General features: G+C 33.8%; 2 protein-coding genes across 5 annotated transcripts in view; one reads left to right on the top strand and one right to left on the bottom strand.

The window, feature by feature from the left end:
- Positions 1 to 16,465, top strand: part of LOC117335014 (protein CASC4-like) — a 23,321-nt gene extending 6,856 nt beyond the window's left edge. The window contains exons 3-9 of one of the 4 annotated variants that reach the window (XM_033894903.1): positions 1,219 to 1,282; positions 2,294 to 2,416; positions 4,609 to 5,048; positions 6,527 to 6,895; positions 6,926 to 7,185; positions 12,111 to 12,164; positions 12,782 to 16,465. In XM_033894903.1, the coding sequence (XP_033750794.1) occupies positions 1,219 to 1,282; positions 2,294 to 2,416; positions 4,609 to 5,048; positions 6,527 to 6,895; positions 6,926 to 7,185; positions 12,111 to 12,164; positions 12,782 to 12,871 (1,400 nt within the window). In that variant the 3' untranslated portion in view covers positions 12,872 to 16,465. Of the gene's footprint in view, positions 1 to 1,218; positions 1,283 to 2,293; positions 2,417 to 4,608; positions 5,049 to 6,228; positions 6,495 to 6,526; positions 7,186 to 12,110; positions 12,165 to 12,781 lie in introns of all 4 variants that reach the window. The other 3 variants (XM_033894905.1, XM_033894902.1, XM_033894904.1) reach the window with 3 other exon arrangements.
- The window catches only part of LOC117335017, a 19,220-nt gene continuing 12,936 nt past the window's right edge, over positions 16,070 to 22,353 (bottom strand). The window contains exons 6-9 of the mRNA XM_033894907.1: positions 21,247 to 21,347; positions 19,506 to 19,576; positions 18,487 to 18,545; positions 16,070 to 18,089 (exon numbers count right to left, since the gene is read on the bottom strand). Coding sequence (XP_033750798.1) covers positions 17,953 to 18,089; positions 18,487 to 18,545; positions 19,506 to 19,576; positions 21,247 to 21,347 — 368 coding nt within the window. The 3' untranslated portion in view covers positions 16,070 to 17,952. The remainder of the gene's footprint in view (positions 18,090 to 18,486; positions 18,546 to 19,505; positions 19,577 to 21,246; positions 21,348 to 22,353) is intronic.

Here is a 22,353-nt window from a genome sequence, read left to right as displayed (position 1 = left end):
ATCACTTTATTATTGTAATAAATGGTCTCTTAAATACATCAAAAGCAGTTTTCATAACCTGTTGTCACTGCTGTAAAAATAGGCGATATGTGCTGGTAAAATTAGGTCAGAACATCAACATGTCTGCTTTTTAATATGCCCAGTCGTATTATCTACAAAACATAGTTGATACCTGCAAAATTATCCATCACTAATTGGGACACCTGTGGATTGTTTTGACTGGATATGAATGCTCTTCACGTCACTCGGCACGATCGGGCGGCCGATCCTTTCAACTTTACCGCAAGCGACACCTCGCGTGGCCTGCTTACCTAGCGTGAGGTCGCAGGTTTTCAGGTAATACCTTGATTGACAATACTTAAGAGATTGTCCAGTCACAATTAAATAATCATAATGCTAAAGCTAACACTAGTTACATGTGAAAATACACGGACGATTTCTTAGTTTGCCATACACAGCGCGAATACAAATATCGCATGTTATTTATACATTGTCGGGGCCTAAATTTTGCAATCAGCTGTATCGTGCGTGGTGCATTTTGCAATGTAACAAAAACTGAATTAAAGCTAAAATATGTGGCATATATTAAATCACAGACGCATTCTAATGATCACGCATACAATCTTATAACCTAAACGTGCTTGTTGATCAAATTTAAATCTTGGCATTTTTTCTGGGCCGGTCATCGGGGCCGGGTCGTCGCGAGCTATTCAATGGAGTTTGCCGGAAAAAATGTTACTTTACGTTCTTCATTTGACAAGTTCGAACTATCCGAAATGGTGTCAGTTATAAACAGCCAGTGTTCGAACTATTACTAGCTAAAAAATTACTGTTTTTCTAGAAAAAAATGTGTGTTCGAACTATCCGCGTGTTCGAATTAATCGGAGGTTTACCGTACATGCATATATATTAAAAATACATCATACAGAGCCTTTTTGAATATTAATTTTAATTTATTAATCTATTTAATCTTTAATTATCTGATTATTTTCCCATATTTGTTGGGATAGCAGATTTTTACTTCGGGCTACTAGATTTTTGGTGTCTACTAACCAGCTAGGCTATTTATTTAAAAAATGTACATGCCTGTAATATCATTATTTTAATTAAACACATTTTCATTACAGTTCTTTGTACACTATCTCCAGGCTATTTGTTCACTCAAGTAATAAATGTTGTAATGTATAATTATCTATATATAGTGTTGTTTTATTTCAGAGGAAGTTGAGCAACTTAAGAAGAAGGAACAAGAAGAAATGTCAAACACTCAGAAATGTGACAGGTACAACACCCAATCAATCACTCAGGCATACACTAGTTTATAATCGCAGGGACATTAACTTTATTGAATTTATAGTGTGACGGAGTAAGGGAGACAATAATATGGCTATGGACACAAGTATATATTGTCACTGGTAGGGAGACATTGTGTCACAGACAGGAGAGACAATCAACAGGACATAGACTCTAGTTTAAAATGTCACAGGTAGGGGAGACAATCATCAGGACATTGAAATTGGCTCTAGTTTATTTTGTCACAGGTAGGGGAGACAATCATCAGGACATTGAAATTGGCTCTAGTTTATATTGTCACAGGTAGGGGAGACAATCATCAGAACAAAGATTCTATCTTATATTGTCACAGGTAGGGGAGACAATCACCAGAACAAATTAAAGATTCTATCTTATATTGTCATGGGTAGGGGAGACAATCACCAGGACATAGATTCTAGTTTATATTGTCACAGGTAGGGGAGACAATCACCAGAACAAAGATTCTATCTTATATTGTCACAGGTAGGGGAGACAATCACCAGGACATAGATTCTAGTTTATATTGTCACAGGTAGGGGAGCCAGTCACCAGGACATAGACTCTAGTTTATATTGTCACAGGTAGGAGAGACAATCACCAGGACATAGACTCTAGTTTATAGGGGAGGCAATCACCAGGACATAGACTCTAGTTTATGTTGTCACTGGTAGGGGAGACAATCACCAGGACATAGATTCTAGTTTAAAGGGGAGACAATCACCATGGCATAGATTCTATATTATATAGTGTCGCAGGTAGGGGAGGCAATCTCTCAGACTTAATTTTATATTTTTACATGCACAATTGCTAAGACTAGGACCACTCTGGTTGGACTGATTAGACCAGAGTTGTTCATCTAAAAAGATATCCATTTATTATCTGTTAATTCTTTTCTGATGTAATTTGATGAAATATTTTGATCAGCATTTAATGATGTGAAATCATTATTGTATTTTAATTTTTTTTGTTTTCTTTACAGTGTATGTGCTGATATGAGAAAAATGATCATAGATGCTGTTGAGAAGACGATGGGCATTAATGCTGTTCAGACTCTTCACCAAGCTGGGGTAGATGTTGGTGAATATAAGGACAAATTAGGGGGGTAAGAACAATTCTTTGTATTTGGTTTCAGAGTTGCTGTGTGAGTAAACTCTTACTATCTGGTGTCAAATTATTTTTTTTAATTTTGGACTTAATTAGACTTTTTATTTCAAATCTAAATAAGTTTTTGGTGCAAGTATTGCAATGCATCAGTTAACTACTTAATGAGTGTACTGGTATTTTGTTTGACGTTGCTATTGGGGTTAATTCAATATTATTTCCTGGAGCCAAATATATTTTAAAAGAATGATGATTCCATTGCTTCCTACAATGCAAAACCTAAATTTAACTAGAACTGTTGTCCAGGGCCAACTCATCCCCCCACCGCTAATGAGGTTATTTGTATAGAATATTGAAATTAGCTGTAACAGTAGTCTTGTAACACAGGGTCGGGGTCAATTTAGCTTTCAGAAACGAGGAAGTAAACTCTACTTCTTATAGATTATACACATCTACAATGTATAAGGTTAGTTGAAATCCCACTGCATTTATATGACAATGACTCTAGAAACCATGTTTCAAAGAAATCAAACAATATCTAAATTTCAACCAATCAGAGGCTTCCATGTGGTTACTGTCACAGCGAAACCCATTCAATTGAATTTGCAGTTCCCCAATACCCCAATAAACAAATTTTCATTGAAATTGAACAATATGTAAATTTTGACAAATCAGAAGCCAGTAAATGGCGGCCATTTTCTTAAAATGTGAAAATGAGGTGCAAAGTGAAGAATGTTCATTGGTGAATATATATACCAAATTTCATCAAAATTGGACAATATTTAAATTTCAACAAATCAGAGGCCAGGAAATGGTGGCCATTTTGTTTTTTTACAAAAAAATGAATATCACCATTGTTTTCACAGTACCATATATACTACGCCTACATTTCATCAAAATCGAACAATATCTAAATTTTGACCAATCAGAAGTCAAGATGGACATTTTGTTTTTAATTGGATGTTTTTTATACAAAATTAAAGTTAATCTTGTAACCATCTGTCCAACAAAGTTCTATTGAATTCCATTGAATAGTAAAAGAGTTATAGTGAATTAGTTTTTAGCCAATCAGAGGCTGTGGCGGCCATCTTGACTGACCTATCGAAAACCTGGTATATATTATGCACATCTATAAAATTAATGTATAAGGATTATTGCCAGCAAGTTTTATTGAAATCCCCTCAGTAGTCAGAGATTTTCCTACAATAGAAACAGAGTCCGTTAAAAGGTCCCATCCCCTAAAAAAATCTTGTGAAAATTCCCAATTTGCCACTGAAAAATTCCCAATTTTGAAGTCACTTTTGAATGATTAAGTAAGTTTTATCTACAAAGACCTATACTAATTAAAAAAGTACTTTTGAAAAATAAAACACTGCCATAGATAACGAAATGAAACTAAAAATAAAATAAAGGCAATCAATATTCATCAAAGAAAAACCGAAATTTGTATGAATTTCAATTTTTTTTGTTTTTCCCAATGTCACATTTTGTCTCGTAGAATTTCCCTATTCAATGAACCCTGGACCCAGTTCAAAAATTGTAGGAAAATCCCTAGTAGTTTAGGAGTAGCTAGCAGATTGTTGTGTCTACAGAGGGACGAACAACCTGATTGCTATAGTTTTTCTTCTCAGACTGTTTTGTACATAGTACATATCACATGCAACTAGTCAGTACATAGGAGACATGAATTGCTTTAGCAATAACCTGTATGCTTGTTTTTTTTTTTTTCTTAAATGTTGTTGCTGTATCAATTTCGGTTGAACTCCCCCTATAAATATTCATGTGTTAGGTATATTGATATACTATGTGAGGTAAGCTTTGTACTGACGGTGAACTCCCCCTTTAGTTCTAGTATGAGGTACAGTGATATACAAAGTGAAGCGAGCACTGATGACGGTAGTCTTGTAAGCCAATTTTGAGACATTTTATTCTTGTCTTTAAACGATGTAAAGTTATGAGCTATTCTTTGTTATTTTTTCCTTTTAAACAAGATTAATTCATGAATACCAAGCAGTAGCCCTAGGACTGCCCACAAATAAGCCCCATTTATTTATGCAAAATCATCATTTTAAAAACTTAAAGTGGTTCATACTATTACTCCAGGAAGGAGTTAATTTGGGTATAAATATAGTATTGTGTAAAATTGAAATGTGAGCTACTCTTTAATCTTTGTTATATATCCTTTTTAATCAGATCTCAGAACCAAGCCCAGGCAGAGCAGCCACAGAAGCCAGAAAAGCCAGAAGTTGGTGAAGCGGATGCTGCCCAAAAGCCAGCTCAGCCTCAAGGGGGTGAGAATTTGGAAGCAGGCAAGGGCGCGGCTAATCCCATCCAGCAACAACCTGCAGAATCCAATGCTTTACCACAGGGACAAATTAATCCTCAACCAGGCCAGGGACAGTCAAATATGATTCCCCCTGCTCAGGTTGAGGGCCAGTCGAATCCTGATAATAAACCCAAAAATGCTGAACAAGCTGATACTAATTCCCTTCAAAAGAATAACCCTGCTGGTATTCAAATCGAAGCAAACATTATTCCTCCTGGCCAGTCCAACCCAGACATTCCCAACCCTCAGGTGGATCAGAAAATCCTACCCCCTGGCAACCCTCCTGCAGAACAGGGCAATCCAAAAGGTTTGTATCTGCATGCGTTTTGATCTTAAGCTTATGGGGCTCTGGTTTCATCACAATTTAACTCCTTTTTATGATTTCACTTTAATTTCTGTGCAGTTAAACATGGTATCTTGTCAAAAAGTTACCTTTCAGGATTAGTGTACCATGTTTGGGGAGACTTTCTCCTAGTAATGAAATATTAACCACAGACAAATCAGCATTTGTATCCTTCAATACAGTATACAAAGTCATGTATTTACATATCGGCTAAAGACCTTATTCACTGCTGTCATTTATATGAATTTGTGAGATATGAAATAAAACCAATGTTTTTAATTGATAAATAAGAATTAAACTAACAATTCACAATCACAGGCACATATCCTTGTTTTATCTGGTAACATTTGTCATTCGTGTCCTGTTTGTTTCGAGAAAAGGGCAGACAACCCTGCTGTGTTCCTTTGTATACGTTACCGTGGGCTAATAAAATTTTATTGTTGTGTACATGATTTATTGTGTACATATGTGTGACAAAAAAGGTGGATTTGGCCATTGTTTTGTCATTTTAAACTATTATCACGACAATTTATTATAGTCACATTTAGTTGCTTTTCTTAAAAAAACTCTTCTTTCAGTCCTCATGTTTAAAAGCTTGGCGGTAGAACTATTTATAAGCTAGATTTTTATACTGGATATTCACTGACTTAACAAGATCAATATTTATGACTCATAGGATATATTCAGGGTTTTCAATAAAAATATTTGTAAAAGGCTACAAATGAATAGTAACAGGTATACATGTATCTGAGGATTACGATAATATGTTTTTAGACATTTTTTAAAAAGTGAATTAAGTCATTTGAACCGGCCAAAACACCATTCTAACTTGTCAATTTGGCCGGCGACCAGTTCTAAATGAAAACACTGTATATTCCTTATATATTTAAAATTTCACACTTGCTTTTATTGCCATGTCTGTATTTAGTACTATTAGTTCATGAATTCTGAATGCTTAATTATAAAAACATATTAATCTCAGCTTACAACTTCTGTATTCAATGATACTTTAGTGTAAACCTGACTGAATATCATTTAGCAAGATCATCAGATTCACCACTCATATATTGAATATAATTTTTGTCTTCAAATTATGAATATATTCATTGAAGAGCAGTAAAACCATACCTTATTTTTGAGTTAGACTCTCCCTATGAAGTAGACACACACCAAGAAATACAAGTCCAAGCACAACCAAATCTTGCACTAGAACACCTACAAACACTGAGGCCACACAACTCTGCAGCACAAGATCCAGAACTGAAACAAGAAGCAGAGAAATATGCACAAGAACAGCTATTTCAAAACAATATTAAAGACGAACACACAACCCTCAGTAGTAATAATCTGGTTTCAAACGAAGTCACAGACTATGGGGACCAGTCGGCCACAACACCATTGTTATCACAGGTGACTATATACAAATACCACTGATTTTTCAGTTCCAGGTAACCATGACAACAACCCCGCTGCGGATGCTGATGATCAGGTACTGCAACCTGGTCAGGTTAGGGCTACTACAGCTAAACCAGCAAATTCAGCCTTTCAAGATATAGCAGACACTCTTCGTAAAAATAGTCTTGAATTGATAAGTAATAAATCTTCTCTCTTAGGCTTGGGTAACTTTCATAATTCACTGGCCATGAAGGCTGCAGAACAGGCAAAACAAAACTTTCAGGGATCTTTAGAAAAGCTTAAAAATAGTATTGTCAGTAAACCTACAGGTCAGGTTGATTCAAAGACATCAGGCCAAGGTCAGGCAGATACAACATTAGATCAAGGTCAGGCAGACAGGAAAACATTAGATCAAGGTCAGGCAGACAGGAAAACATTAGATCAAGGTCAGGCAGCTCTAAATCCGAGGGAAGTGGGAAAGGAGGAGGTATCTGCTGAGGTCAAGTCTGTTCAGACTACCGGTAAGATGGTAGAAATGAAACAGTCCAAACTTAGCACCAAATCTAAAACCGTCACTCAGGTCTTACCACTGCAGAACAAGAAAGTGGCTGGCCAGTCAGCCAAGGACAAAGATGACTATGATGATGACTATGATGAGGAAGATGAAAAAAAGACGGGTGGAAAGGGTGACGGCAAAAAACTGGAGGTAGATTTAGTGTAGAATATGGAGGGATGCAAGCTCAACAACAGATCTCTGATAGTGTCAGTAAATATATTCCTGAAGATATCCCATATCTCTTTCTTTTAAAAGATAGTTATGAATAGTTTATAACCTTCATTTTATTAAAGGATCAGCCTTTACTTAACTATTATTTAAAATTTCAGAATCATTGATTTCAATGGCAAGCTTAAAACCCTGCTTTTCTGTAACTAGGCTGTTGAGCAGGGCTTTGTTTTAGAGCTACATAGGATTTTTTTTGATACTTGACTATTAGTCAGATATACATACACAACATGCAATATAAAAAACAAAAAACACAATCTACAATGAAAGGATGGCCTCTACAATCTCTGGAACAGAAATGAATTGGGGTAGCATGCATGTCTCAAATGACTTATGCATGCTCAATTATGTATATTATAATCATTACACTAAAAAAACTATTGAAGTTTTTGTGGGAAATGCATTATGCTTGAAATCCATACCAGCTTATAGAATGATAGTTAGTTATAGAATGATCACATCCCTTACTGATGTGTCGTATGTGATGCATGAAGTTTTACTTGTGTTGAATGGATTTTGTTTTTAGCTGTTATGTATTCCCCCATACTTTCCTAGAAATGTAGTGTTTTGAAGGTCATGTTTCCAATTTTTAAACCTTTTTGTTGTGAGTGCATGATATAGGTACTGCTGTGACAGTGTTCAACCTCCACCCCACGGTTGCTAAAGGTTAAGCACAAGGGACTGCAAATTTAATTGCTTGAAAGTGAGTTCAGGAAATATCTGTATTGCTCCTAGATGTTTTTGTTTCCCTTTTCACATAGCACACAGGCCTCACTGTTGTTTTGAGATAATTTCTTGCCTGTGAGCCTGTCGCTGTTAGAATTTACAAATAATGTTTATGTTCAACATTTCATGTGGACATTGGGGGCTCAACAAATGTATAGGCACCGAGGTTCTAAGTAAACAATTTACAATAAAAATACCTTTGCAGGCCTGTAATCAACAACCAACCATGCATAAATAGTTTACAGAACCTGAAAAAAGATAAGCATTTCAAAAATGAAATGTTAAAACATGCTCCAACGGCTGGTCAAACAATATCGGAAGTGTGTGAAACAATCTCAAAACAATGGTGGGGTCTGTTGGCTATGTGAACAGTGAAACAAAAATCATTAAGGAGTGATACAGAAATGTTTTCCTATCGGACCTTTGATTCAAGCACTTGTGTAGCGTAACTGGACTCCAGGGTCAATCATCGGCGACAAGGTAACTCAGTGGTAGAGGGTGTGTCTATAGTTTGGAGGGTCCTGGGTTCGAAACCGGTCTGGCTGCTTCATTTTCTCCTTCTCCTGTTACATAATTGGCGAGCTTGCCTACCCTTGTTTAAAGTATTGGGAGTATGCTTAGCAGGGGGATATCCGAACTTGTGGTCTTCAGGGGCAAAGACTTGAAAAAAAGGAGGGAAGAATGTAGCGGAACTAGACTGGGTCGATCATCGGCAACCAGGTAGCTCATTGATAGAGTGTCCGTCTGTAGTTCGGAGGGTCCTGGGTTCAAAACCAGTCTGGCTGCTACATTTTCCCCTTCTCCTGTTACACTTACAGTCCCCGGTATTTAATCTTTAGCAAGCCCAGAGTGGTTGTTGTACATGGTAGTTACATCAATTATCATACCTGATTATGGTAATCAAACGTAAATAGCAACGGTGAACACACTGATTGGAATATATCTTTTTAGAACTTAAAAGTCTGAGAGCATTCACATGTAGATTAATGTCTGAAAGAGTGTAAGCAGTCACACGTAGATGAATGACATGCAGTACAGTAGTGAAGAAGTACAATGGAAGCACAACAGGAATTTCAAAATTTTACACATAAAAGGTTACCGGTAACTCCATATGAATGGTGTTAAGATGCTATTTTTTTTTCTGTAAGATTTCCATGCACCCATTGATCAAGTCAGGACAAAACCAATTTTCATACAGCACATGATTGCTTTTCTCTTGTGCATAGCATAAAAAACACTTAATAGTCTGTTATGATATTCATTATGGTATATACTTCAGGCATATTATTTGGTTCTTATCAGGGTATTGAAATTGTTAAATATTGAAAACTAAACGTGCTTTTAACCTGCCTTTACAACATCTGTCTGAAAGACAAAAATTAAAGTATGTATAGACTCTTGGAAAACATTATTTTGTTTAAATTTCTTAATTGTTTTTTAATTTCTTAATTGAAAATTCAAAACTGTATGTTAGCTTGCATCCCTCCATTGCATGTATCCCATTGTATTCCTTATATCCATAATGGTATCAAATACCCGATGGAAAGTTCAAGAGACAGAACATAATTTATGTACCTAGTATGTACATAAATATTGAACATTGTAGGACCTATTCTGAAAATTTCATAATCATGCGTATTAATTTTGCATTGATTTGAAATAATATACCCAACAAGGTCTCTTAAGCTTTATCTGGGCTTTGATGCTCAAAATTATGAAGAGATATTAAGTCAGTTAAATATTAAGTACATGTTAAAACATCAATACCAGGTATGTTTTTAAAAATCTCTATGACTATTTATCCTCCAATATGCCTCTAGTGTTAAAGTTCAGTATTAAAGCTTGTGGAGATCTTAATTATTTGTGAACCACTTTTATCTTGATATTTTAAAATAATTTAAGTATCTGCAAAAATGAAGAAGGGGTCATATTTGTTGGAAGAGGCCGATTTGAAGATAAATGCAGTACTGAGACAACTTTTAATTCATGGTTTTGGAAAATTTAGCTGACCAAACTTTGACCTTTGACTGGGAGCTTTATTTGCATGCTAGTTTTGATTAAGGAATTCAGTATACATGTATCTCTATAGCAACTAAGCCTTGTTTTAGCCCTGCTATTGCCTGCCTGGTAATATTCACACATTTCTTTATGGTAAAAATGTGCAAATCTGATAGATTGTTACTTTGAAATGTATGTTACACGTACATATACACATTAAACATTTATGCTGTACGTTATTGATGAGGTAAAACAGATGTTAGACAGGAGGTTTACGAGAAAAGTTTGTGGCTTCCTGTGGATGTTTTTGTTTAGTTAGTGAGGTAACAGGCTTACCATCTACAGGACTCCACCTATTACTAGTCTTATCGACTAAAGGTAGTGTTCTGTGGGCATTAGTGAAAGTAAAGTAATGCATACTGTATGCAACATTTGAAAATTATCATTTTAATACAAAAATCTCTCATCATAAGGTATGAGAAGCTTATTGGTACATGAAAAATATCAATCTGAAGTCATATCAAACTCTGGTGTGAAAAGACTTGAATGAATCACCACTAACATCACCTAATATCTGTTCTACTAAATTAATTATAATTACTAACCTATCACCTGGGATGTTAATGCAGTTATGTCCTTTGCATCATTTGGTTAAAATATCAACTTGAAGATGCTGTTCCATATATTTTTAAGAACTTGCAGGTTTTAAAATTGAATTAAATGAACATATTTCTAGTGAAAGTGTATCATTCCTTAAATTCAGCAAAGCCAGAAGTAAAAACATATTTTGGCAAGTAAAAAACAATTGACAAAGGTCTGCTGAATGTTCAGACTATATCTCAGTACATGTACGTGTTATTTTGATAAAGTTAAAGCAAAACTAGATTGTTCTATATTCTATATGTTTATAGTCCCCTACTGGTAAAATTCAAGTGACTTTCGGTTTCCTCTTCATCCATCTTGGTACATTATATATATTATGTACATGTATATGTAATACCAAAGTTTGTCAGTGCTCTGGCGGCTTCATTCATGAAGGGATTTTGAAAAAACTTCACATACTGATAAAGGGCCATAATATCTCGGACAAGTCGAGTTACAGGGTGTTGGGTCAAGGTCAATGCCACTTTTACTGTATTCAGTAGGGCCAGTAGGGGACATGTAATTTTTAGCAATACCTCTAAAAAAGTATGCTTATATATGCAATACTAAAAGTTACATATTTTGTACTATTACCACACTTGTAGAATTAGGGCTTGAAGTTATTTATTTATTCACTTTTTTACATTAGAAGATACAAAATTAAAAGCCCTAATTCTACAAGTGTGGTAATAGTACAAAATATGTAACTTTTAGTATTTCATAATAAGCATACTTTTTTAGAGGTATTGCTAAAAATTACAAAACGATTCTCTAATTGTGCTCCTCCTCTATACTGTATTTGGTATGTAAATTTCTATCTTATATAGGCAATCGTTTATATTATAACAGAAGTTAAACTTTTCCTGTAACAAATAAATCAAGCAGAGTAACAACTTCATTTATTTGTTTCCGTGGACTGTATCCACATTGGGGGATCCTGGAACCTAGTAGATAAAGCACATACAATGTACATGAACTAACATTATTAACAGGATGTTGGTTCTTGTAGAATGTCTTCAACTGGAGATTTTCTTATTGTTTAATGTAACTGTTTAATCAGTCATTGATCTCTATATTTTACGCATATCACAACTAACTGGAATCTTTGATAACCCTGCATGTAACAAAAATGATACCAGTTGTCAGGTTCTGGATATGTATCTAGACTTTGGTAGTGCCTGCAGCTGTTATACAATATTGTTTGGTCATTGTATTAAAATTGAAACTTTCATTATTAATTTCTTGTATTATGGAATGAGACAAAATATTGATATTAATGTTTGAAAAGTATGAATTAATAAAAATATAGCCTTGATGACAGTAAACACTTCAAAGATGACTTAATGATTAGAAGTAGTGAAATGCAGTGTTGTTCAATAATAGAATTGTGTATATATTTGTGTAGTATTTATTAGTTTATGAAATAAGATTATGGGGTATTAATGCATTATATATGTAACCTAATGCTTATATTTTCCCAGGACAACTATGATGATGATACAGATGTTGGAGATGAAAAACTTAAGTTTATTCCTGTGAGTATTCTAATAATAACATCACAAAACACAAGGGTAAATGTGTAACACTCAATCTGAACACAGGACCATTATTCCTATAACATTAGTGCCACCGATTTATTTTCCGACTTTATTGTGCTGCCTGTAAAAAGTTTCTATTGAACCTCTAACATTCCTGGAGTAGATAATTTATCATATACACATAACAATTAATCTCACTGTTTCCAAGTTATTTAAATAAGTTTCCATGGTTACAGTGGTGCTTTCACAATACTGCTGAGTGTCATTCCCGAGTCCCTACGTGGGTGCTAATGTAACAGAGTGCATGATCAATTAAATTTAAAATCACTGCCTCCAATAAGAATCGAACCAAGTACCTCTGGCTTACTAGTCTTGCGCTCAACCGATCAAGCTAAAGAGAAGATCTCTCTAGCCGGGCGGTATACTACAGCCTGTATTTCAACAGGGTCACATGTACATGTATATTAAATGTAGGTATCAAGTTCAACTCCTTATGAACTTTTAACCATTTGCTTAAGTTTTATTTTAAGGATCTACACTTACGGTAGTAAAACAGTCTGATTTAGCTTTTTCATACATGTATACATGATTGTTCAATTTATTTTTAATTTCAGGGAAATGATAAAGCTGGAAGTGTGAAGGCAGCAGATGACAGTATAGACACACTGGAGAAAAAGATGAAGTTCGAAGATCAACAGAAGTAGTCTGTTCCATTACAATATTCCACATCAAGATTGTGATAATATGCAAATGTGATAGTTAAAATTGGGAAAAACAAGATACTTTCTTCAATAATCCCTAAGTGTTAATTCAATTTACGGAAATTTGCGTATACACTTATTTATCCTGTCATGATTAATAATTTTCACGAAATGTGTCATATTCTGCAATGCTGTTTGTAATGCTTCTTTCCATCAGAATAGTGCAAACTTTTAATATTTTAAATATCGCATTAAAAAAAGAATCTCATAAAACATATTCTTCAGGCACACAAAAGTCACTAAATAAAACAAAAAGCACCGCAGATTCCGGTCAATGTTTGTCTTGTACTAGATCTATCATTCTATTTGAAATACATTAATGTTTTTACCAGTGATTAGGTCATGAAGGGAACAATTAACGAAAAATTTTCATTTTATTAAAGCCGCCTTTTCAGAATAAGTTAAGTATTGTATTTGTTTAATGTTTGAATGTTTAAAAAATTTCATGGCCTGCTCTTTTCATTGTTAAACTATAATTTTAATGTATTCATCTAAACATATAAATAATAATGTTGTGTCTTTTTTTCTTGAAGGAAAAAATCCTATCACCAAATCATTGAATGTGTGTACCATTCCTCTCCTCTTTTTCCCTTAATTTATGTTTTTCCCAACTTTTACTTAACAAAATTTATTTATGCTTGTGGCTACAAAACAAGAAGCAAAAACAAAACAAACAAAACAACTACTGTAACATTGTATTTTTTTTTTTGCTCTATTGATATTTGTCAAAAATATGATTACTTTGAGCTCATACTTAAAGGACAAGCATTCACCTTGGAATAATTTGGGAGAAATGCTATATATTGATATACGTTCTTTGTGTCGTGTCACTCCATCTTGTTTGGAGACAAATGTATCTATTTCTTACATTTCATAACATCTTATATGATGTAGACATAATTTTTTGCATTTGTATGTTTTACTTACATATTAAATCGTTTTCTGTATGATAAATTATGTGTGTGTAAGTGTTGGTAATATACACTAAATGATTGTGATATACATGTTACATATACCACAAGATTTTGAAAGGAAAGTGAATACATGTATATCGAATCAATGATGTGAGGCAGATTCTAGGTCATAGTAAACACAAAATGTATATATTGGAGGGCTTATTAACAAGTGTTATTGTATACTTTTTCACCTCTTAACTATAACAGTTATTGTGGGCACCTTTGTGGAAAATATGTTGAAGATTTTTGTTTTGTTTCTATTTTATCTGATAAATTTTAATTTAACTAATGTTTTAATTTAACTGATGAAGATTCTACTTAAAAATCATTATTTGATTTAGCAGTTTCACACGATTTATGTTTATTTTCATCATTTTTGCTTTTGATCATTTGGAGAAATATATTGCAATAAGTTTTGTAGAAATATTTGCAAAACATTCTGGTTACTTTTATGCTCATGATATATTAGAATTTGCAAAGTCTAAGTAAATATATAAACAGAATGTACATTTAAATTTTCACTCCAAAACAGAAAGAAATAGCATCTTAGAATTAAAAGCATAATCAGTGCTTGATCCAGTGAATTCTTTGTCATACAAAACCATGACAGTAATCTCCAAGTATTTTGAGGAAATTATTTCCGGTCAGTTTTATTTTGTGAGTGTTATGGATGTAAAAAAATATATTTGATTTTTGTCAACCAATTTGTACTTGTTGAGTAAACAAGTAGCTGGAGGTACACATTACATGTAAAATGTATCAATCTGCTTTATTTGTTACAGAGAAAACATCAAATTTGTAATCTTGTGTTGCTATGGTAATTAATGTAATCTTATGTTGCTATGTTAATTAGTGCCTACATTTTATAGATGAGAAAGTTAACTTCATAGTTTTGCATCTGATGTTTATCTTAGTGTGTCAGGATTGTGGTAACTTTGGTTGTGTGATAATGAGAGTTTGCAGGGATATTAATGTGTGTATAAGGGTGAAAAGATGTGGTCTTTTGATGATCGCTGTGATTAATTGTTCACAAAACTCAGTTGTAAACCAAGCAACAACATTCCATACCATTGTAAATCTCAGAGATCCTGCAGAAAGTTCTTTTTGTCTGTATGTAATACAAAAGGGAAGTACATGTATATATGTGTACAATGTACATTGTAGATAATGGTATACTCTGTTATAAATCTGGAAAATGCCAGACTCTGGATTTATTTATTACTAAACAGATTTAGGTTGTGTTGTTTTAAAACAAATGATTGATCATATAACTTGGTGCTGATGACCATGACAAGATTAACTTTTCAGTCACTTGTTAAAATGATATGTGTCCAGACTAATGCGTAGTTATTAGTGCATATCAGATTTAATAAGTAAATTGTTATGTGAGTTACAGATAGGATATTTATTAGAACAGTAAGGTACAAGTTTTGTTTCCCGATAGAGCATGTTAAGATCTCATCACCTAGCTAGCCCATAAATTGCAGATTAAAACTGAAATAGATTTACAGCCAACCTAACTATCAGGAGAATATGAAGAACAAATTATTATGTATACTTGTTATTGAACACCTGGGCATTGGAGCAATTTTAGTTCAGTGACATTTCTTCAGGTGTAGGTATCTGATGCAAACGAATAATTATACATTATTACAAATAATAGTATAGAAAGTATATACTATTAAATTATAATGTCTTCTGATGTGTTAAGAACCTGTGCTTCAGTTGATCCATTATATATAATAAATTGATATTTGATTAATGTGAATCCGTAGTACATGTATATCATTTTTTTAAAAGACATTAAAAAAAAAACATCAACATGAAATCATGTTTAATTAATTTTGTGACATTTTAAAGACTTCATTATAGAATGCCTCATTATGTTAACAGATACCAGTAAACACATTTTTTAAATACTTGATATATATATAAATTACAAGCATTTTTTCCAAGTCAGAGTGATTAAAAACAAATGAATTGTATTTCTTTCAAAAGCTTTTAATAAAGCAACTTGTTAATGTATTCTATTATTTAATAGAGAAATTGATGATGTGCAATCTGCAAATGTGAAAAGATAATCTTTTGTGTTCACTGTTTTTTGATAAAATGGGGTCATTTCTTGTGTGAAATTAAAACAAAGCTTACTCTATATAATGATAATAATAATGACAAAACAGATGTACATGTGATTTTATTAATTTATTGAACTTTTCACAATGTATCTGTAAATGTAATGAAGGCTGGTTATATAAAAAGTCTCACGATTGTGACAGAAGGATCTATTTTTCCATTGAAACTGTTTGTATTTTTGCAGCCAATTGAACTTTGAAAGGACATCTGGAGAAAAATACGAGTTTGCAGAAATATGAACTATCTTAACGGAAAAAGCACCTGTCAACTTAGATACTAAGTGTGATGTGGGCACTTAAATCAATACATGTCCACATTTTAAATTGACACACAACTTATATACAGCTTGTCCTCATTTAAGTGTGCCGATTTGAAAATAATGTTTGAATTATAATAATATAATTATGATTGTGTAGAAATCCTGGAGGTCAATAAAAAGTAAAATGGTTATATGATTTTTGTATTCTTTTCCCATGTAAAATGAAATTTATACACCTTGCATACATGTACATCACACTTACTCACATGTACATAATTATACTACAGATACGATTCTGATCTTACACATCATCATGTCTCACCTATCCCACTTTATCAGTGTAGTTAGTTTGAAGCAAAAAATTCACATATAAAATCTAGCTTTTCCAAAAACCTCAAAGCAATAGTATGGAATTACCCTGAATACATTACACATATGTGTGAAATTTAATGCATTGCAAAATAATTATCAAATATCGCAAAATCATTTTTTCTCAAATTCACCTTAATATGGCGTTTTTTCCCCAAAAATCACTTTATGAAAAGTGAGAGGAAAATACATCCAATATATGTGGTAAGTTTCATTCCAATTTGGCAATAAACTGATTTGTAAACAAACTGGAGAAGCTTTTGTATCAATTTCTCAAAATCAAAGGTTTTTGACCAAAAATTATAACAAATAATTGTGATGGAACTGTTTTCAAAAGGAGAACAAAGTACTTTCTGAATCCTATACATTGTTCTGTTTTTTGGAAACATTAACAATTAAAAATTAGATTGATAAGGCATTATTTTTAAACAAAATTTTTCTAATTAAAAGTTACCAGCTTTATAGAAATGTGATATGGATCAAAATTTATAAAAGTAAGGTTGTTTTTGCTGGGCATTATTGCCTGTATCAGATCAAGTTTGGAAGAATATCCAAACGAAGATTTGTAATGCCCAGAGAGTAACCTTATCAGACACCATTTTATTCCTTGTTTTACACATTATTTTATTATACATCTGTTTGTTATGATGAGAACTTTTGGAAGCTGAACCAGAAGTGGTTTACAACTCACAAAGCAGTCACAAGAGGCCTAGGCCCATTGACAGTTCACCTACAGTTACAACATTACCATCTGTCAAATATCGTAGAGCACATTCCAAATACATGTATCTACAAACATCCCTTTAAGCTTTTTTAAAATGTATACCTGGATAAAAAGTGTGAATTGTGTCATGTACATATAAATGGAACTTTTCGCTGTACATTGTAATAATGGCTGGTTGATCTTGCTGCACTGACTTTGTAGGACATACACCACTTATATACATTCAAATACCACTGATCACACATCGACTACTATTATTGCTTTGGTCTATGAATGGATTTCAAAATCAATAAAAAACATGGCAACATACAAAAAAATAAGATTTAAAATTCTGCATTACAATGTAGTGTAAAAAAAATAGTGTGAAACAGTAAAAAATTGATACACTATACCCTGCAGAACAGTCCTACATAACACAGACTAGAGGTCTATGTATCTCTCAACATTACTGTGACATAAGTACATGAACTTTTTCAACAAAACCTATTGCTAGGAAGACTATGCCACACATACACCAAGGACGGCTTTGTGGTCCCTTGACAAGGATTTAGACAACTGGAGTAGAGCACCATAACAGCCAGTATCATGAGGACTTTCCCAGTTTGTATTTTCTCTTTCCTGACTGAGCTCTCTTAGTTCCTCCTCTCCTTGTATTTCCTTCTTCTGTCTGATCATCTGCAGTCTTTTCTGGATTTTGTTTTGAATCCACATCAACAAATTCTAAAAGCAAAATATTATGAATAAAGAAATTACAGTCTTTTTCAGACAACAACTTAACAATATATACTAAGAAGAATTACAAAAAACATAACCACAGACAGGGCATGTGCATGGAGTACAAGGGTCACAGTGACACACACATACACAACACACAACATGCTTGACCTAGTCAGCTTACATTGTCAGCTTAACATTATACAAATCATAATGTCCCTTGCTACAGGCATAAATTACATGACCTTGACCCCCAGACACATACAGTTATCAATATCATTTTACTTTGTAACCTATGTAGAATATGGCTGTTGCTAAGGATTCATACCAAGAGATGTAAAAGAGTAGTAAAACAGCATTACTTGTACATACATGTGTAAATGTGGTAAATATAAACACAAACCTTTAAGGAGATCAATAGGGGGTTCTAACAAATTATCATTCTGCCAATCACGCATCAATCTGGAAAAGAGAGGGAAAATTTCACATTTTTGCCAGATCTGGTTGATCCTGAATACAAGAGGCCCAGAGGGCCTGCATCGCTCACCTAGATATTTCAGTAATCTTGTCAAAAATATTACAATGATTTTTCTACCTTTTTTGCTGCATCTTCCAACTTTGGTTTAAGCCACATATGGACCGAATCCTGTCATTCTTCAAGAAGGAAGAAGGAGATTTTTTTTTTCCCCTATAAGCCCCCCCTCTCTAGACCCAAGGGACCAACCAACACCCTCCGTTTATACGCTATTAGATATCTTTTGCCAAATAATGCTCCTGACTAAATGTCATAAAAACCCATTCAATTGTTCAGGACTAGCAGCAATTTAAGGATTTACCTCAATTCCCCTATTGGGCCCAGCCCCAGTGGCCCAAGGGGGAGGGGAGGGTCACCATTCATGCAAAATCTGTTCCCCTTCCCCTAAGGATGTTTCTGACAAAATATGGTAAAAATCCATTCAGCACGTTGTGACAAGTAGTGATTAAAAGGACTTTCCTCTGTTCCCCCTATTGGTTCCCACTCCCATTGGCCCCAAGCTCAAAAGGTAGTCAGAGCAACTATTTATGCAAAATCTGTTCACCTTCCCAAAAGGAACATTCTGACTAATTTGGTTCTACTGCATTCAAGCTCACCAGCAAAATGAACTCTTAGATTAAAAGTTCCTGTATCATCATAAAAGCCAGCTAGTTTATTCCAATTTTACAAAGTATATTTGTTCAATTATACATGTACCTCAAAGTTTATTCCAATTTTACAAAGTATATTTGTTCAATTTTACATGTACCTGAAGGTTTATTCCAATTTTACATAGTATATTTGTTCAACTATACCTCAAAGTTTATTCCAGTTTTACTCCCTTCAACAATTTTTTTTAGTCACGCGTACATTAAAACTTGTACAATATAATATGGTAAATTGTTTACCTAAATCCCTTCCATAAGAGCAGTGACAGCAACAGAAATGCCATTACCATCAATATCTGAAGAACTATGTGCTGTAATGAAAAACAAAATATTAATTACCTGGGGAAATGTGCTGTGCAAATATGAAATAATGTCATTAATACTTTAATTCACTGGAGGACTATTGTAACAGTTGTAATAAAAAATTCAAAGGACCATGATCATACTTTTTACACCGATGCCTATACAGTGGACTCGCGATAATCCGGACGCCGATAGTCCGGAAAACTTGCAGTCCGGACAGAAATGCACGAGAACAGATTTCCGTAACGTTATTTGTACTCATCAGTCCGGAAATTCGGATTCTGATTCCGGAATCCCACTTTGGGTACGTTCCGTTCCCAAAATGGGGTTCCGGAATCGGAATCATTAGTAAATTTCCCACAATAATCCGGACGATTTTTTCACCACGTGGAGGGGAAAATGTCGGGGCAAGTCACCCGTGTCGACAGCTGTGCAGACTATCGCTTTACACAGTATAGACTGGTCTTGCTTTTATCAACTTGACGTACAATATCTTTTATACTTATTTTACATACGGCAACTTTAAAAGGAACACATATTGCTATTTCGTGGTTAGCGAGAATTCATGCACTAACATACAGTACATGATACGATAATTAATCAATCTCAAATACATGTAATAAATTTATGATCGGTAATTAACATCATTAACATTTGAACACTAAGGGGGGTTCGGTTACATTTGTATTGGGTAAATAAGGATATCGGTTTGTAACACCGTTAAGTTTAACGAAAAATAAAACAACTTTCACTTTACAAGTTCTTTTAATAACCTTGTTTATTTTTTAGTTTCTACAAAATAAAACAAAACAAGAATCATATCAGAAACATAAGTACATGTATACTTATTTTTTAAAAAGACTGACAATTAGACGTGTTAATGAAATGGAAGTATGTCATTTAAATGTATAGTCAAGGGAGATAACTCGTACACGACAATTTTTTAGACCTGGTAGACGAAACTCGTCAGTCCAGAAAACTCGTAATCCAGACGGTTTGGGCTGGGAACGAAGGTGTTCGGATTATCGAGGGTCCACTGTAGTACTACTACTAACATATTAACTATACAGTAACTATTTTGAATACAATTTAGGATATAATACTCTATAAATTAAGATTATGATATGCATTCAAAGTTATGTTTTTATCAGTTACTGTGTAAGACCAGAGTATTATTGGAACTGATGAATGCTACCAAACACTATTGGAGGCTGTGTATTTGGTCACTTTAAGGACACATATCTGTAAAAATATGTCAGAATGGAGAGATTGGAAGAGGAAAAAATAAGATCCGGACATGAAATTTTAACAAAGGACAATACAGTAACTCGGTAAATAAATGGTTATGGGGCCTGACTTTGGTACACTTCAACTGCCTTAGTGTAACCGGTATACACAATAATTGTCATGATCCTTGCCAAAGTTGCTTGGGCAAAATTATGCTCAAGACAATTATATTTTGACAAGGAGCTGTTGGCCTTGAATCTAGTACACTGCATATCTGTGTAACTGTACAAAATAAGTTTCATGACCCTAAATATGAGCAAGACTTATGTTGGTTAATTGATGCCAGACTGCTATACAATTAAAATAGAGTTGATAAAATGTCCAAATGACTTGAACAAGGAGACAAATATGCATTTCAGTGATGAAGCAGCTCTATTTGTAGTACTCTTACTTGAATAACTGGCTTCTCTGTCATGAACTGGTCCCCTAATACTACAGCAATCCCCACCACCAATCCTCCAGCAGCATACTTCCAAGGCTCTTGTTTCTCAGCTGAAAAATGGACATAAAAACTGCATGAAACCAAATCAAATCCCATTAGCCTCAAACCATCACTTCTGAAATATACTTACAAGACTACTGTTTCTCAGCAGAAAAGTCAGTGGAAATAAAACCTGCATTTTAACCAAATTAATTTCCATTGTTTTCCCAATAATGCTGTTTTAATTTTATACTTCCACTCATGTGCACGGTTCCTGCCTTTTACAGGTGAGGAAAGCACTTTTTCTGGGTGTAACAGCTAAAGTAATGCCTATAATAATACGTATATTTTACTAAGTCATATGCATAATGATAAATTCAGCAATTCTAATAATCAGTTTTCCATGATTGTTTGTATGAAGCATGCAGCTTTCTGATTGCTTGAATTTTTCTCTTCATTCCTCTATGAAGAAACAAAAACAAAACAGAAATGGCACAAAAAAACCTGATGGCACAATATGAGTATTGACGTTGCGCATTGATTTGTTCAAATTAAAGAAATCCTTACAAAAGCATTGATGTCAATATTTTTTAGTTTCATTGGGGTATGCAGGTATGCTATGCAGATTCATACAGTTTGCAAACAATTTAATTTTTTTTTCCATATCATTGGGGTATGCAGGTATGCTATGCAGATTCATACAGTTTGCAAACAATTTAATTTTTTTTTCCATATCATTGGGGTATGCAGGTATGCTATGCAGATTCATACAGTTTGCAAACAATTTTTTTTCCATATCCCTATGAAACTATCAAATATTGACATCAATATTGCTTTAATGCATTTGAATGAACAAATAAAATTTGACTGGAATTTATAGATAAACCTTTTTCGACAACAGAAGAGATTCCAATGCATAACTGATGTGGATGAAGGGAGATAATCGCTACACAATTATATTTCTTTAGACAGCCTGCGAGGTTTTTAACTGTTACACTGCAGCATTTTCATTTCATGAAATACAGTGTGTTACTTTGTTACATGGAGCCTAATCCTTCATAACAATTAGACTAAGTG

The sequence above is a fragment of the Pecten maximus genome, chromosome 9 (genome assembly GCF_902652985.1).
Source record: "Pecten maximus chromosome 9, xPecMax1.1, whole genome shotgun sequence".
In the NCBI taxonomy this organism is placed as follows: Eukaryota; Metazoa; Mollusca; class Bivalvia; order Pectinida; family Pectinidae; genus Pecten; species Pecten maximus.
Note: the sequence above shows the minus strand (reverse complement) of the source record. Positions and strands in the feature narration are given on the sequence as shown.